This window comes from Jaculus jaculus, chromosome 12, assembly GCF_020740685.1.
Source record: "Jaculus jaculus isolate mJacJac1 chromosome 12, mJacJac1.mat.Y.cur, whole genome shotgun sequence".
Lineage (NCBI taxonomy): Eukaryota > Metazoa > Chordata > Mammalia > Rodentia > Dipodidae > Jaculus > Jaculus jaculus.
Genome location: NC_059113.1, coordinates 5358277 through 5376501, shown reverse-complemented (window position 1 = coordinate 5376501; position 18225 = coordinate 5358277). Strand labels below are relative to the sequence as shown.

General features: G+C 49.3%; 1 protein-coding gene across 12 annotated transcripts in view; it reads left to right on the top strand.

The window, feature by feature from the left end:
- The window catches only part of LOC101607881 (chromodomain-helicase-DNA-binding protein 3), a 60803-nt gene that overhangs the window by 21674 nt on the left and 20904 nt on the right, over positions 1 to 18225 (top strand). For 8 of the 12 annotated variants that reach the window (XM_045130669.1, XM_045130668.1, XM_045130670.1 and 5 more), the window contains exons 5-10: positions 11035 to 11147; positions 12434 to 12604; positions 12799 to 12923; positions 17163 to 17446; positions 17680 to 17810; positions 17959 to 18109. In XM_045130669.1, coding sequence (XP_044986604.1) covers positions 11035 to 11147; positions 12434 to 12604; positions 12799 to 12923; positions 17163 to 17446; positions 17680 to 17810; positions 17959 to 18109 — 975 coding nt within the window. Of the gene's footprint in view, positions 1 to 4829; positions 5227 to 6328; positions 6609 to 11034; positions 11148 to 12433; positions 12605 to 12798; positions 12924 to 17162; positions 17447 to 17679; positions 17811 to 17958; positions 18110 to 18225 lie in introns of those variants that run through there. The other 4 variants (XM_045130667.1, XM_045130676.1, XM_045130674.1 and 1 more) reach the window with 3 other exon arrangements.

Sequence of the window (18225 nt, the reverse complement as noted above, 5' to 3'; positions counted from 1 at the left end):
CTGCCCCCCAAGTGCTGGGATTAAAAGCATTCACCACCAAACCTGGAAAGTAAATTTTTTATTACTGGCTCAGGAGTCCCCTCAATGTTTTTTCTAGTTTTTTTTTTTTCTTGTGGGGAGGGGGAGGAAAGCATCCATCTTATTTCTGATTTACATTTGATAACTGCCTATTTGAGCCCTTGTTTTCAACTTAATACTCTTCTAATTAAAAACAAAAACTGCTCTCTACCAATTAGTTGTAAGGGATTTTAATATTCCTTGTTTTGGGAAGTACTGAAAGAGACACAGTGAAAACAGGGAGCACACAAGCATAGAGAGAAGGCCCAAGGACAGACAGGATGGACAGACAAAAGAAATATTTAGGACCAACTAAACATAGGAGCAGAGACACAAGAATTGAGCAGATAGAGAAGGATGGCAGAAAAACTGGATAACAGGGAGAAAAGGAGAATGACTGACAGGCAGGAAGCTCACCCAGAATATCAGACAAGTTAAAAGAAGAGAATGAAGGCAAAAAGATAAAGGAAGAAACAATAAGGCAAGAAGGAAGACAAAGTGATAATTATGTTTTATATAACAGTGATTTATAATTTATACAGTGCTATCACATACATTCTTATAAGCAAATAGGGAGAATCCAGCAGACAGATGGGGTGATGGGGGGATACAAGCCAATCAGATAGAAGAGAGGGGAGGTGGCCAATCAGAGAGAGGCTAGAATGGAGATCAAGATAGACAAGATAAGAGGAAAAACAGACCCAGAAGAGAGGGAAGGAAAAGCTATAAGGAGAGGGGAACAGGTAAATTCAGGTCTACAGGGCATTTTTTTTAAAGGCAGAAATGAAAGAACAATGCATTATATGGAGAAGTTTTTTAAAAATCTTATTATATTTTTTCTCAATTTTTAAAAACATTTTCCTTGATTATAAAAAATATCTCATGGTAATACCCTCTCTCCCCCCTTTTCCCCTTTGAAATTTGTATGGAGAAGTTTTATCTTTCACAAAAAGACCTTGCTACAGGCTGAGTCTGTTTTTACCAAAGTGTTATAATGTCTCCAAGATGGCATGGGAGAAAAGCCAGGAGGGGGGATTAAAAAAGGAGAAAAGTTGTAATACAAAGCACTGGTTGGAGTCAACAATTTAAAAGGGTTTAGATTCACATGCCCTAGAAGAATTCATATAGGGCTGGAGAGATGGCTTAGCAGTTAAGAAGCTTGCCTTCGAAACCTATGGACCCAGGTTTGATTCTCCAGTCAGTACCCATGTAAACCAGATGCACAAGGTGGTGCATGCGTCTGGAGTTCATATGGAGTGGCTAGAAGCTCTGGTGTACCCATTCTCTCTATCTGCCTCTTTCTCTCTCTAATAAATAAATTTTTAAAAATTCACATAAAGCCAAGTATCATGGTGCATTTATGTAACCTTGGGAGGGTGAGGCAGGAGGATCTTGAGTTCAAGCCTAGTCTGGACTACAGAGCAAGACCCTGTCTTCAAAAGAAAAAAAATAAAAAAGGAAGAAAAGAAAAAAGAAATCACATAGATTTAAGTGGGAAAGGCAGCAGAATAGGGCTTTATCTCCTCATATAAGTACATTTTGTGTAATAGTCCCAAGGTGTGTAACACCAATCCCGACTCATGTCTTTTCTTTTTAAAAAAAGATTTTTTAATTATTTAAGAGAGTGGGGGAGAGGGACAGGGAGGAAGAGAGCACCAGGGCCTCCAGCCACTGCAAAGGAACTCCCAACGCATGCGCCCCCTTGTGCATCTGGCTTATGTGGGTCCTGAGGAATTGAACTTGAGTCCTTTGGCTTTGCAGGCAAGTGCCTTAACCGCTAAGTCATCTCTCCAGCCTCCCACTCCTGACTCAAGTCTTTTCTTATTTTATTTTTTAAAAATATTTTTATTTATTTATTTGTAAGCATAGAGTGAGAATGAGAGAGAGAATAGGATAGGTGTGCCAGGGCCTCTGGCCACTACAAACTCCAGATGCATGCACCACTTTGTGCATCTGGCTTACATGGGTACTAGGGAATCAAACCTGGGTCATTAGGCTTTGCAGGGAAGTGCCTTAACCACTAAACCATCTCTCCAGCCCTCATGCCTTTTCTTAATACATATTTAGTGATAAAGAGACTAACAGAGGTGTGCTGTCATCTAGACTGGGAGAAAGCAAGCCCTTCCCAAACATTCCTTTGATATTGGTGGTCAAAGCATGCAACCGGCAGCCAGTCAAATAAAAGGACAAGTGCTGCAAAGCAGACTCAGAAAGACAAGAGGCAAGAAGGGCAAACACAGTCAAGTCAGGAGGTGCTGACGGACGACAGAGGCAGCTTGAAAACCCAAGATAGAAAGAAAAGCAGCAAAGGCAGGCATGGTGGTGTACGCATTTAGTCCAAGCACTTGGGAGGCAGAGGTAGGAGGATCATCATGAGTTCGAGGCTACCCTGAGACTACATAGTGAGTTCCAGGTCAGCCTGAGCTAGAGTGAAACCATACCTTGAAAAACCAAAAAGAAAAGAAAAACAGCAGAAAGTGGGAAGAGATGTATGTGTAGACTCTTCTCTGGGGAGGCATCCAAGACACATACAATAGTGGCTGCCCCTGGGGAGAGGATATATGAAGATTTCATTTACTTTTTCTTTCTTCTTGTACTTTAAAAAAAAATTTTTTTTTTTTTAGGTAGGATCTCACTCTAACCCAGGATGGGAATTCACTATGTAATCTCAGGTGGCCTCATACTCACAAGGATCCTCCTACTTAGGCCTCCTGAGTGCTGGGATTAAAGGTGTATGCCACCATACCTGGCCCTTTTGTTTTTTCCTAGGGTCTCACTGTAGCCCAGAGTGACATGGATCTCTGCAGGCCAGGCTTGCCTTGAACTCATGGCAATCCTCTTATCTCTGCCTCTGCTGTGCTGGGATTGAAGGCCTGTGCCACCATGCCCACTGGGGATTTGTTATAATATAGGATTTGTACTTTAAAAAGTTTTATACCATGAGTATATCCATTCAAAAATTGATTGGGGGGGGGACAGCTAAAACAAAAAGAGAAAAGCAAGCATAGATGTGGACAGCAAGAGCTTGCCAAGCAGACAGCACAACAGCAGGAAAATAGCAAGACTGAGAGAATGGCAAAAAGACTGAGTGAGGCAGGCAGACTGTCTGCAGAAGCAGAAAGGAAGAAAGACAACTGAAAAGGAGGCAGACGTGAGAGAAGGAAGAGCAAGGGATACAGCACACAGGCAGATGGGGTCTTAGGGCAAGGGGGCTACTGAGGTCTGAGGGGAGAGCCCATCACCATCGGTAGGTTCTTAGCACCACCCTTGGAAGCCAAGGGAGAAGAACTGAAAAGCAGAGTGAAAGATAAAGGCATTAAGCAGTGGGAGAGCAGCAGCAGGACAGACAGGCAAGAAGACAGAGGCAGGGAACAACGATGAACCTGGCAGAGATAAGTAGGTGGAGGAACAAGTAGAAGGCAAGATAAGAGGCAGACCATTGTGCAGAGCCATGGCAAGGCCTGGAAGGTAGACAAACCGAGAGATTCGGGCTTAACAAGTGATAGAGACAGGCAGGCGGGGAGACAGATGGCTAGAGAGTGGTGGGCAAACAGCCAGAGAAGCAGACAGACAACCAGAGAGAAAGAGGCTGCCAGCCAGTCAGGGAGGAGCAGGCAGGCAGGCAGGCACCATAACAGGAGCAAGCAGGTAGAAAGACATAAACTTGAGGGAAAGAGGGAGGTCAGTAGGGAACAAAAAGAGCAGGAGTGGGTACAGACAGGCCCAGGGGCAAGGGGCAAGGGAAGAGAACGAATGGCAAGTTAGCAAATCCCACATATGAACAGCACCCTCAGGGAGAAGGATGGAGGTCGGCACAGGGATGCACACAGCCACGTTGGCCGCCCCACACCTGCAGATCATTACATCTGTGGCAAGTACGCAGAGGTGCTTGGCACAGAGAGAGGGCACAAGGCAGAGGCTGCCACACATGACACACAGTGTGGCACACATGTGGAGACTCTTCCTAGACTGAGGAAGATCCCCAAACACATGGGGCCAGAAAGTGGTGGAGTCAGGCACACACGAAGACACAAGTAGAGAGAGGCCAGACGGAAAGTCATCTTGAGGTGATGGAGTGTCAAAGGATGAGAAAGACAGTCTTTGTGAGAAGCAAACACACTCAGGTTGAGAAACCCATATACACGCCAAGGGAATACCCAAGTAGATTATCCCCAAGATTAAGATAGAGGACAGGGGCGAAAATGATTAGAGAAAAAGGAAGTTAGGTTCCATGTAGGAAGTATAAAGGAGCACAAGCCAGAGAATTCTATTGGCTAGATTAAAAAAAAAAAAAAACAAAGATGGAAACTAATGGTCAGTAAAGTACATTGAGGTGGGGGTGGACCGTCAGCAAGGAACACCTCTTCCCTGTTTACCAGGAGCTTCTGAACACTGCAGAAGCTGGGGGCTGGGGCTTCAGAGGTAGAGAAATGGGCCAGAGAGAGATGATTTTCCAGGCCTGGGATGGGAAGCAAGGGACTGGGCAAAGGCAGATCAAAAGAATGGGAGGAAACTAAAAGAAAAAAAGGGCGAAGGACAAAACAGGGCAGAACTGAACTATTTGGTCTTCTTTGCTCCTTGGTGAGTTTTCTTTTATGTCGACACCTCTCATCAAATCTCTGAGAAGAAAACTACTTTTAGACTCCTTTTTAACTGTCCAATGGATCTCTGGTCCACTTTAAGATAAACACTGCCACACAGTTGGAAATTATGGGTCAAATAAAAAGGCCAGAGGTAACCCTACCTCTTTCTTTTACTTTTCTCTTTTCCAGTGCCTCAGTTTCTTCCACTTTACCGTGTTGGGGATCATGGAGGGAGAGAAATGCACTGAAACAGGAGAAAAGAGAGACAATTTCACACTCTACAGATCTGACTCTCTTCATTCTAAAAATCTGTTCTTTTACCCCGAATTAATTTCTCACGTCAGATGAGTTTTACAAGCAAATGGGAGAGAGGAGGAGAGAAAAGGGAAAAAGCGAAGATAAAATTTACAACAATTATAAAATCACTGAAAATGCTGGGCAAAGGGAGAATCAAACATGGACTCCTTTGAACAAATTCAATCATCGTATCTATTCATATCTCTCCCCTAAAAGTCACTAGGATTTCTGTCACTTTTTTTAAAGAAAGAAGAAAATAAATTCAGTACCGCTTCTTATTTAAAAGATACACACATAATTAAATTCGTTTTGACTTCAATGAGGTATGTAGAAAGAGTTATATATAAACATATATTTCATCTTTTTCTTTTCAATGCCTGAAGGGGGAAAAAAAAACCTTCACATCAAACCACTCCCTTCTGAAGTATTCAAAAAAAAAAAAAAAGCTTTTCTTTAGAGGAGGGAGGTGGGGAGGAAGAGACTAGTGAAGAAAAGAAAAAAATTCAATCTAGTTGGACTAGTATCTAACTAGTTAACCTTTAACAATTTATGCTGATGTCAGACTGAGCATGAGTACTGATTAATGCCCCCCCAAATATCTTTATAAGGGGGGGTGTTGTCACAGCAGCCATTTTTGTTTTATGCAGAAATCCTTCATGCCCCCCAGCACACACACACACACACACACACACACACACACACACACACTTCAGTACACAAGGAAAATATCTCTATTAATCTGTACACTAATCAGCTATGAAAAAAGGGAGAAATCTGAGGGTTTCTGGGTAGAGGCTTGGAGATGGGGTATAACAGGGAGAGAAGGGGTGTGTGTGTGAAAAATGAAATATTAAGCCAGCCATTTTGTTTTAAAAGGGGATTTTCCCCCCTCTCTCTCTTTCTTTATGGAGGGGGTGGCGGTGCTGGAGGGGGGGTTGTTTTAAAAATAATTTCAAGGCGGCCATCTTAGTGCCTCAGCTCTGAGAAATATTTCTGAGCGCCCCCCTCAGAATTTAAATATACTTAAAGCAACCAAGAAGGGGGTAGAGAGAAGTCGAAAACTTTTATATACATATATATATATAATTTTTTTTTTAAAGATCCTCCTTTCTTGTTCTCTTGGGAAGAAAGAGAGGGGGGAAAGTCCTCAAAATTCTCCAACAACATTTTTTGGGGGCGGTTCATCCCCCCTCCTCAGAAGTCGGTCCTGCGGGTGGGGGTTCTGGAGGGGGGCGGCCCGGGGGCCTGGGGGGCTGGGGGAGGCGGTGAGGAGGAGGCCGCCGCCGCCGAGGAGGAGGAGGAGGAGGAGGAGGAGGAGGAGGAGGAGGTGGCGGTGGGGGAGGCGGGCGGGCGGTGGGTGGGGGGGGTGGTGGGGGGGCCAGAGCCACAGGATGGCTTCCCCTCTGAGGGACGAGGAGGAGGAGGAGGAGGAGATGGTGGTGTCGGAGGAGGAAGAAGAGGAGGAAGAAGAGGGCGACGAGGAGGAGGAGGAGGAGGAGGTGGTGGCGGCGGCCGACGAGGACGACGACGAGGACGACGACGAAGGGATACTCGGGCGCGGGCCGGGCCACGACCGGGGCCGCGACCGCCGCAGCCCCCCCGGCTGCCACCTCTTCCCGCCGCCGCCGCCGCTGCCGCCGCTGCCGCCGCCGCCGCCGCCCCGGCCGCCAGGTAAGCCGGCGCCCGCCCCGGCCCGGCCCGGCCCCAGCGCCGCGGGCGCCCCCCGCGCTGCCCAGCGGGCTCCCGGCTCCCGGCTCCCGGCTCCCGGGCCCGCGGCGGCGGCGGCGGGCCCGGCCTCCTCCCCTCCCCCGCCGCGCCCGCCCCCGCCGCCGCCGCCGCCGCCCGGCCCGGCCCGGCCCGGCCCGCCGCGGGGCTGGAGAGCGCAGGCGGGCGGGAGCCGTGCGCGCGGACCCGGCCGCCGGCCGCGGCTTTCGGGGGAGGAGATTTTTTTTTTTTTTTTTTTTTACCCTCGGCGGGGAGGAGGGTAGGCAGGAAACCCGCCAAAGCGCAGCCACGGTCCCTCCTGGGCCGGGCGAGGGACCGCCGAGACCCCGGCGGCGGCGGCGGCGGCGGCGTGGGGGAGGGGGCGTGGGGGAGGGGCGGCCGGCACCCTCCCCCGTGGGGCGCCCGCGGCGGGGCTCGGCACCCCGGACGCCTTCCGCGCGGGACGGGGCCGGCCGGGGGCAGGGCGGCCGCCGCCGGCTCCACCTGTGGGGCCCCGGGGCCCCGCCGAGTCTGGGGCGGTGCGGGGGCGCGCGGGGCGGGGGGCACGCGGGGGGCCGGGGGCCGGGGGCGGCCGCGCTCCACGCAGACCACTTCCTGGAGTGACTTGAACCTGCCCGCTACTTCCCCACACCCAGCCTGCGGTGGGGATCCCGAGTCACTTCAGCTCGGGGGCCCAGATGCCCCCCTACTCCGCCCTCCGCGTCTCGGCTCCCGGCTCTTTTGTGTCAGATGCGGCCCCCTCCCTCCCCCCGCGTGACCCCGTCAGTCTAGGGTGGCCGAACTGCCCAGCTGTGACTCTCACGTGGTTGCCATTCACTGTCATTCACTCCCTGGATGGAGCCACTCACACCCCAACCACGTTGGAGGGGCGTGAACTGCCCACCCAGCTGCTGCCCTGCGGCTCGACCATCATCGCCCAGCACCCCTCCCCCCATGACAAGTCAGTCACCTGGCACTCGGGGCATCTCTCTCCAGGGGTGGCACGAGCAGACCACCACCTGGCATCAGGCGCAATCAGTGGCCCTCCGCAAGCCGCCCTCCCAGTTAGTGGCGGGATTTCTGTCTTCCTTCGGTTGGCACCCTCTACCTGGGGGCATCCCCACCTCTAGCTATCTGGCAGGCAGAGCAGCAGGAATGCAGCAAACTTCAGATCGCCCACCATCACGCTCTTGGTAAAAGTGTCTGACTGAGCCGGGTCGTGTGGCTGTATGTGGCACATGTTCCCGTGGAGCTGACACCGCCTTTGGAGCGGGGGATCCTGTGTCCAGTGCACACCGTGTACAGCCTCTCCATCCTCCCACCCCGCCTGTCCCCTCGGCTCGTTCGAAAAGGGGAAAAGTTTGAAAAAGTTATCCCAGAGAGCCTGCAGATTTCGCATGGGAGAAAAGAAATAGAGTCGGGGGCGGGGGTTACCTGTAGTGCTAGTCGCAGCAAGGTGTTAAAAAAAGGGAAAGAGGTTGTCAGGTGAGTTGGGGGGTGACAGCTGTCACTTAATTGTGTTCTGAATTTGGGATCTGGTACTGGCTAGTTTCGCTGCGGGTCTGGGCGCCTGCGGGAGAGGAGCGAGGAGGAAGGGTAGGGGATGGTCTTTGTGTGGCTCCTTCCCCTTCTTTGCTTTCTTCATCATGGAGAAGATGCGTCAGATACTTTCAAAATTGTATGTTTGAGATGAAAGCCCACCCCCTCTTGCTGCCTGGCCTTTTTTTTTTTTTTAATCCCCCAGCCCTCTAAGTCAAATGACCCAGATACATCTCTTCTAATGACTTTTTGAGGTAAAAACTTTGGGGGAATATTTTTAACGTACTCATTCTCTGTCTACCCAAGAGTGGGGAAAATAAGTCTTTTCTAAGAGATCTGTTGAGGCTGCCCTCCCTCGTCCTTTTCTAGAATGTGAATTTGTATATACGAATGCTTTCCATTGTTTTTCAGTGAGACTGCTTTGATTCTCACCATTTTGTTTTACATTCTTACCCAAGACCAATTTTTATCCCTCCCTCCCCCTCGCTCCAGTCTCCTTACATTGTTAAACGTTTAAAATAATAGCGCTCGTGTTTGTGGGGGAAGGGTGCAGGAAACCAAAAAACTCATTTCTTCTCCCTCCCCCTCCTGGCAAGTCTAGAGAAATAATATAACATAATATATAGATCTGATTCCGTGGGGGTGGGGAATGATTGTGGGTGGTGCGGAAAATTCTGGTAGTTTCTTTGCAGAAGGTCTGAAAATACAAACCCAGCCCCCCCCCTGCGTGCAGTACGCATGTGCAGCAGACCTATTATGGAGGTTCGTTGTGGGGGAGGGGGAGAATTTGAGAAAAAATAAATATATGTGTGAGAGATTGATGGTAAGATTAGGAGAGGGGCGGGCGGGAGGCGAGGTCCTCCCGCAGGCTCCTCCCTCCGGCCCGGCGGCCAGGCCCCGCCCTCGCGCTCCCCGCCTTTCTGCGATCCGAGCGGGGATGTGGGAGGGAGAGTCTGGGCTCGCGGCCAGCTTTGAGTGGCTGCTGAGACAGAGGTTGGGGCTTACATTTGCTTTATTACCCTCCCCTCCACGTCCTCGCCATTCTTTGCCTCTGCCCGCCACCGACGTTGGCCCCAAGTTTTTGCTGGGCTGGGCGAGTGAAGTTAACAAGCTCTGGGGTCCCATCCCCGCTGAGGGTGACCCGGGCCACTTCCCTGATCTTAGCCAGTTGGTGTGGCCTGGCTTGCCCTTGTCACTTGTCCCGCAGCCTCCGTTTCCATGTTCATGTTAACGCAAGTCCCTGGGGTTAAGGGCAGCCAGCTGCTGGGCATGGTGTCAGACTTCCCATTACAGGCCCCGATTAGTTTTTACACATGGACTTTGGGCTGGCAGCCTGGCCGAGCCCACTCCATCCTAGAGTGTCTGAGCATGGGGACACAGGATGCTGGAGTCTGAAGGAAAGGTAGCATCAAAACAGGGAAGTGCCCAGGCTGAGGCAGTGGGCGGATAGCCAGGGTGTTAATTGTGGCTGATTTTCCCTTGGCTGTTGAGGGGAAGGATTGTGTGTCCTAGAGCAAGGGGCTGGGCCAAGCCTCCAAACCTAGGCTTCTCCCCCCCCAACACCCCCCCTCCCCGTGGCTTCCTCTGCCTGAACAAGACAGGTCTGGCTGGTTAATCTAGTGCTTGGTGGGGGCAGGAGCTGAGCCTGGGCCCCATTTCGTTGTGGCATTAGTTTGTGTCTGACTCTATGAAGAGTAACTGTTCCCCAAGCCTCAACAGACTGGCCGTGGTCAGGGAGAATGAGGTGGGGGGACATCAGGGAAGAACCTGTCCTGGGCCCTGTGACAGAGCCATCTGGGGAGAGAGCCAGGGACCTAGCTCTGCTGAAGCAGGTACAGGCTTTCTTCCGGTACAGAGCGTGTGCATACACATTTGAGAAGGCCCGTGCTGGGTGTGTGTGTGCTTTTATTCTTGTTTTGTTTGGGTCTTCTGTACTGTGTGCATGTATGAGTCAGCACTGCACATATATGTGTGTGTATAATCTATGTGCATGTATATGCATACGTACCACACACACAGAGGTCAGCATGTCTGGGACAGTATTTGGCAGTGAAGGGTAAGACAAGGAGATAAAGGGAATGAATGGCCTCCGGGAATAGATTTGGAGACCAATTCCAGACCACCTGGGAGGAGGAAGACTGTTAAGGGAATTGTGTGGATTTCCTCTTGTTACAATGTGGAGACAGACACTATGATCCTGTGGGTAAGAAGAGAAAATAACTGGCCGAGAATTTCTCTTCCTCAAGGACTGTGTTGGGGTGATTATCTGAGGAAATGTAAATAGAGGCCTCCCTCTTGGCAAAAAGGATGTCAAGTCCCCCAGGGTGTCAGTGTGAGAACCCAGGTGTCCATCTTTGGCTCTCCCTTCTCAGCATCTGGCTTAGGGAGCTGCCAGCTTGTGTCTTCCCACTCCAAGTGCTGGGGTCAGGCCAGGCCAGCAGCTGGGCATGGCTTTCCTAGTTCCTGGGCAGACTGCCAGCTGGCGAAGTGAGGGTGAAGGCAGGAGGAGCCCTGGCGAGGACTGAGGACCGCCACGGTCAGAGCTGGTGGCCTGGAGCCTGGTCCCTTGTTAGTAGGAGGGGAGGAGGGGGAGCAGTTTGGCTGCTGTTCTCTCCTGACCTCTGACTTCCCATTCAGAACCTGTTCATCCTGGCGCACTCTTCCCTCCTGACCTCTGACTTCCCATTCAGAACCCGAGCATCCCCGAGAGCGCTGAGCCTGGGTTGCCTCCAGTGACCAGTGGTGGAGTTTAGAGGAGTTAATGCCTCGGTTCCTAGAAAGTGGGGCCCTGAAGAAGGGGAGGTTGAGGGGCCTCAGGGACTGGAACCTAGAGGTTTTCTGGTATTCTCCAAAGATAAGGATGACATTCGGCTGCTGCCTTCAGCATTGGGTGTGAAGAAGAGAAAGCGAGGACCCAAGAAGCAGAAGGAGAACAAGCCAGGCAAACCCCGGAAACGCAAGAGGCTTGTAAGTGTCAAGAGCTCCTAGTGCCAGCAAGGCCCAGAGGCCCACCCTTTGCCCGGTGCTGTCCACGTGGGTAGAGGGGCTCCTCACGCCAGGGAGGCTTAAAGCCTCTACCTCCCACTGCACTGCCCTCCCACCTCCTATCCTAACTTCACTCTGCAGCCTCATGCAGAGCCTGGCTTCTGTGTGACGTATCCCAGTAGCTGAAAGAGGCAGGTGAGAGTACACAGGCCGCTGCGGGTGTAGCTCAGTGCTCGAGGGCTTGCCGAGCAGGTGTGAGTCCTGCGTTCAGTTCCCAGTACAGAAAAAAGTGGGGGGGAGGCTGGAAGATGGCTTAAGTGGTTAAAAGTGCTTACTTACTAGCCTGGGTTCAATTCCCCAATACTCACATAAAGCCAGATGCCAAAGTGACGTATGAACTTAGAGTTTGGTTGCAGTAGCACAGGCTCTGGTGCACCCACTTTTTCTCTCTCTCTGTCTCTGCAAATGAAAAATAAAAATAGTTTTTTAAAAGCCGGGCATGGTGGCGCATGCCTTTAATCCCAGCACTGGGGAGGCAGAGGTAGGAGGATTGTCATGAGTTCGAGGCCATAGTGAATTTCAGGTCAGCCTGGGCTAGAGTGAGACCCTACCTCGAAAAACCAAAAAAAAAATAATAATAATAATAAATAAATAAATAAAAATAAAAATGTATATATATGAAAAAAAGCACAGGCTTGGTTGGGTATGGTGGTATATGCCTTTGATGCCAGCACTTGGGAGGCTGAGGTAGCAGGATCACTATGAGTTTGAGGCCAGCCTGGGATAACAGAGTGAATCCCAGGGCAGCCTGGGCTAGAGCAAGACCCTCTCTCGAAAAATCAAAAAAGAAAAAAAGGCCAGGCGTGGTGGCGCATGCCTTTATTCCCAGCACTCGGGAGGCAGAGGTAGGAGGATTGCCATGAGTTCAAGGCCACCCTGAGACTACAGAGTTAATTCCAGGTCAGCCTGGACCAGAGTGAGACCCTACCTCGAAAAACCAAAAAAAAAAAAAAAAGAAAAAAAGAAAAAAAGTACAGGCTTGGAGAAAGACTGCATCAATTCAGAATCTCAAGGTCATCTGTCGTTCTGGAAATTTGATTTAGCTCTTTGTGCCTCAGTTTCCTCTATAAAATGTAAACAAATGCACATCAGTTACTATTTCATACTATAGTTGTGAAGATGGAAAGAGATAAAATATGCTACATGCCAAGATCATTTCCTGGCACATGGTAAGGACGAATAAGTGTTATTTTTGTTTTCTTTCTTAGGACAGTGAGGAGGAATTTGGCTCCGAGCGAGATGAGTACCGGGAGAAGTCGGAGAGTGGGGGCAGCGAGTATGGCGCTGGACCAGGTCGGAAACGCAGGCGGAAGCACCGGGAAAAAAAAGAAAAGAAGACCAAGCGAAGGAAAAAGGGGGAGGCAGATGGAGGGCAGAAGGTGAGCAGAATCAGGCAGTAAGGGTGAGGAAGGAGCAGTAGAGGCCAGCTGAAACGGGCTGTAGGTTGGGAGGGACGAGGACTGGGCTGCAGGAGGGAGCAGGAAACGGTAGGTGCTGAGGTGCGGAAGCGTGTCGGGAGGCCTGGGGGTGGGGAGCAGAGAACACCCACCTTACTGAAGCTCCTCCCGTACAGCAGGTGGAACAGAAGTCATCAGCTACTCTGCTTCTGACCTGGGGCCTGGAGGATGTGGAACACGTGTTCTCTGAGGAGGATTACCACACTCTCACCAACTACAAAGCCTTCAGCCAATTCATGAGGTGCAGTGGGTCTGGGAAGCTTCTCAAATAGACATTTCATATTGTGGGATAGTGGACCCCTCTGAAATCTGATGAAAGCTAAGAAAACACACCCTAAAGAAATTCATAGAATGTACATACAAAATTTTACATGTCATTTCAAAGTATTCGTGGACTCCCAAAATTCTGAAGATCCCAATGAAGAAAATAAAGACTTCTTCACAAGAAGGTCCTGGGGGCAGAAATCATGAGTCTAGTGTTCATTAGAGAACTTTCTAGCAACAGAATTTAAGGACAGGAAATAGTGAGTCCTCCCCTGCTCTGGCAGTTTTTCCCTACATGACCATTTTTTTTTCCTACAAGACCCCTCTAGACTATACCTAGGGGCTGTCATCAATATTCTAGAATAGCCTTTTGGTTGGGGGGGAGTTCTAACTAAGATCTCACTCTAGTCCAGTAAGGAGTCCTACCCTTCCTTTGACTTTTACATTCTTTCCACCACCTCTTCTGCCATGGACTATGAGCCTTGGAAGGTGTGATAAAGATATTTCAGTGCTGAGCACTCCTCTGTCACGTCTTCTCAGCATCATGGTGCCTTCTGAGTCATCCCAAGGTCACTGCCATCAGAAAAGAGAAGGTTCTCTACCAAAAGTGAGAGTAGCATTAATATAAAGGTATGAACATTAAAGAAGTGCTTCCTGGGCACTCTGGTGAGCAAAGTCTATATACATTTAGCCAGACAGCAGCAGACACTACACCCCGAGGGCTCATGACTACCCCTGCTGTAGGTTTTCAGTATCAGGGATGTATTCCTGGAGCGGGCCTCCAGTCCACAGACATGCCTCTATTGCACCCATTGGCTCATTTGGCCTAGCTGTCCAAATTTAAGGCTTGCAGTGTCCACTGTTGAGTATCTCCACTGGTGATTTCTTTCTCTCCCACTGAACTGCATGCAGCATGGCTTTTTCCAGCTTTCTGTCAGCTGGTCTACATGGAAGAAGTTTTCAGCTCAGCTCCAGCAGGATTTCTCAGTGGCCTTGCAGCCCAAGTATGTGGACTCTTCAGCAATAGGGCCTTACCATCTATTCCTGGTGGGAAACCAAGGGCCTTGGCAATGACCTGTAATATTTTGAAGGTATCAATGGCCTCCTTGGCCAACAACTCACTGGAAAGTAACCCATCCCTGGCACTGAAAAATCTCTAGTAACAATCTATGGTTTCTGAGTGTTACATTGTCCAAAAAAGTAGGTTTCTATATGACTTGTTTATATCTTCCTAGATTGTGCTTAGCCCTCCCTTTGCCTTGCCTTTACTCAATCTCTTCCCCTCACTTCACTTAGGCCTTTTCACCCTCATTAATCTGTTCTTATACTTATATATATACAATACCATCCTAATGAGCTCTCCCTTCCTTTATTATTCCCTTTATATCCCCTTTCAAGCTTACTGGCCTGTTATTGAATTTTATTCCTACTCACATAGAAGTCCAATCATTTGTAGCTAGGATCCACATATGAGAGAGAACATGTGATGTGTGGCTTTCTGGGCCTGGGTTACCTCACTAAGTATAATCCTTTCCAGATCCATCCATTGTCCTTCAAATTTCATAATTTCATTTTTCTTTACTGCTGAGTAGAACTCCATTGTATAAATGTGCCACATTTTCATTATCCACTCATCAGTTGAGGGACATCTAGGCTGGTTCCGTTTCCTAGCTGTTATGAATAGAACGCCAATAAACATGGTTGAGCAAGTAGCTCTGAAGTAGTGAGATGAGTCCTTAGGATATATGCCTAGGAGTGCTATAGCTGGGTCATATGGTAAATTTTTTTTTAGCCGTCTCAGGAACCTCCACACTGAGTTCCACAATGGCTGGACCAGATTGCATTCCCACCAACAGTGTAGAAGAGTTCCTCTTTTTCCACATCCTTGCCAGCATTTATGGTCATTTGTTTTCATAATGGTAGCCAATCTGTCAGGAGTGAGATGGAATCTCAACGTAGTGTTTATCTGCATTTCCCTGATGGCTAGGGATGTAGAACAATATTTTTTAGATGTTTATATGCCATTTATATTTCTTCTTCTTTTTTTTTTTTTTTTTTTTTTTAGTTTTTTGAGGTAGGGTTTCACTTTAGTCCAGGCTGACCTGGAATTCATTAGGTAGTCTTACAGTGGCCTCAAACTCACAGTGATCCTCCTACCTCTGCCTCCCCAGTGCCAGGATTAAAGGTATGTGCCACCATGCCCCACTTCTGTATTTCTTTTGAGAACTCTCTATTTAGTTCTGTAGTCCATTTTTTTTTGATTTTTCGAGGTAGGGTCTCACTCTGGCCCAGGTTGACCTGGAATTCACTATGTAGTCTCAGGGTGGCCTCGAACTCATGGCAATCCTCCTACCTCTACCTCCCGAGTGCTGGGATTAAAAGCGTGCGCCACCACACCTGGCTTCCATAGCCCATTTTTTTTTTAAAATATTTTATTTATTTGTTTGAGAGAGACAGACACAGAGAGAAAGACAGATAGAGGGAGAGAAAGAGAATGGGCGCGCCAGGGCCTCCAGCCTCTGCAAACGAACTCCAGACGTGTGCGCCCCCTTGTGCATCTGGCTAACGTGGGACCTGGGGAACCGAGCCTTGAACCGGGGTCCTTAGGCTTCACAGGCAAGCGCTTAACCGCTAAGCCATCTCTCCAGCCCCCATAGCCCATTTTTTAATTGGGATGTTTGATTTCTTATTATTTAGTCTTTTGAGTTCTTTATGGATTTTGGGTATTAATCCTCTATCAGATGTATGTATAGCTGACAGAGGTTTTCTCCCATTCTGTAGGTTGCCTCTTTGCTGTATTCTGTTTTGCCGTACAAAAGCTTTGTAATTTCATGAGCTCCCAGAGGTTGATCCATGGTTTTATTTCCTAAGCAATTGGGGTTATATTCAGAAAGTCTTTGCCCAGATCAATATGTCGAAGGGTCTTCCCTACTTTTCCCTCTAGCAGTTTCAGAGTTTCAGGTCTGATATTAAGGTCATTGATCCATTTGGATTTAATTCTTGCATATGGAGAGAGATAAGGATCTATTTTCATCCTTCCACAGATACATATCCAGTTTTCCCAGCACCATTTGCTGAAGTGGCTGTCTTTTCTCCAATGAGTATTTTTGGTATTTTTGTTGAAGATCAGGTAGCTGCAGCTTTTTTAATATAAATATTTTATTTTTATTTGTTTATTTATTTATCTATTTGACAGAGAAAGAGGGGGAGAGAGAGAGAATGGGTGCATCAGGTCTTCCAGCCACTGCAAACAAACTTCAGATACGTGTGCCCCCTTGTGCATCTGGCTTACGTGGGTCTTGGAGAATCGAGCCTGGGTCCTTTGGCTTTGCAGCAAACGCCTTAACCGTTAAGCCATCCTTCCCTCCAGCCCTGTTTATTTTATTTTTTTGGTTTTTCGAGGTAGGGTCTCACTCTAGCCCAGGCTGACCTGGAATTCACTATGGAGTCTCAGGGTGGCCTCGAACTCACAGCAATCCTCCTACCTCTGCCTCCCGAGTGCTGGGATTAAAGGCGTGTGCCACCATGCCCGGCCTGTTTTGTTTTTTGATACAGGGTCTGATGTAACCCAGGCTAACCTTGAATTTAACTATGTACTGGATGATCTTGAAATTTTGATTCACCTGGGCCCCCATCTCTTTTTTTGTTTGTTTTGTTTTTTAGTTTTTGGTTTTACAATGCATGGTGTCTCTAGTCCAGGCTGACCTGGAACTCACTATGTAGTTTCAGGCTGGTCTGGAATTTACAGTGATCCTTCTACCTCTGCCACCGGAATGAGTTCTGGGATTAAAGGTGTGTGCCACCATGCCTGGCTAAATTGATACATTTTAAATTACTTTTGTTTATTTATTTGAGAGTGACAGAGAGAAAGAGGCAGATAAAGAGAGAGAGAATGGGCATGCCAGGGCCTCCAGCCACTGCAAACTAACTCCAAACGTGTGCACCCCCTTGTGCATCTGACTAATGTGGGTCCTGGGGAATCTAGCCTCGAACCGACGTCCTTGGGCTAAGCCATCTCTCTAGCCCCTTTCTTTTGTTTTTTGAGGTAGGGTCTTGCCCCAGCTGACCTGGAATTCACTATTTAGTTTCAGGCTGCCCTGAAACTCATAATGATCCTCCTACCACAGTGTCCCGAGTGCTGGGATTAAAGGTGTGAGCTACCATGTGTTCCCAGAGTCCTGTGAGGGGTCCGAGTTTGTTATTTTTACAATTGCAGGCCCTTGATTGCTAAGAAGAACCCTAAGATCCCAATGTCTAAGATGATGACCATCCTTGGGGCCAAGTGGAGAGAGTTCAGCGCCAACAACCCCTTCAAGGGGTCAGCAGCTGCTGTGGCGGCGGCAGCGGCGGCGGCGGCGGCGGCTGTAGCTGAGCAAGTGTCAGCTACTGTCTCATCAGCTGCCCCCATAACTCCTTCTGGACCCTCTTCCCTTCCACTACCCCCTGCTGCTGACACCCGGCCCCTGCCCATCCGCAGAGCCAAAACCAAAGAGGGCAAAGGTAGGAACCCTCTTCTTCTGCCCTTGTGATGCCACCTTCCTAACTGCGTGTCTTCAAATTGCACCTTAGAAACCTTGCTTTCCCAGCTCTGCCTGCGCGGGGGAGAAACTCGCCAGGAATGGGATGTTAGTGAGCCGTAGTCCACGTGGGCGTCCAGAGCCTCCCTGGCTCTTGTTCTTCCAGGCTGTGTTGTGGCCTCTGCAGTCTGTCCTCTCATCCCTGTTCTCATTCAGGTCCAGGCCATAAGAGGCGGAGTAAGAGCCCCCGAGTACCCGATGGTCGCAAGAAGCTTCGGGGAAAGAAGATGGCACCACTCAAAATCAAACTGGGACTGCTGGGTGGCAAGAGGAAGAAGGGTGGCTCGGTGAGTGGCTCTTCCCTGTCTGCTAAACAATGGTTGTCACGGGCTGAAATCCCAAGATGGGCCCAAGGGAAAGTGGAGTGGGGAAGCCAAGGCACAGGGAGGGGAGTAGAATCAAGTACGCCTCACTGACGGATGTGGCTCCGGGCAGTACGTTTTTCAGAGTGATGAGGGACCTGAACCAGAGGCTGAGGAGTCAGACCTGGACAGCGGCAGTGTACATAGTGCCTCAGGCCGGCCTGATGGCCCTGTCCGTGCCAAGAAACTAAAGCGAGGCCGACCGGGAAGGAAGAAGAAGAAGGGTAAGGGATGTGACCTGCACGTGAGCCTGCCTGCCTGCCTGCCTGCCTGCCTGCCTTTCTTCCTTTGCTGTCCTATTTCTAATTTTGACTTTTCTATTCAACCCTTCTCTCTGTCT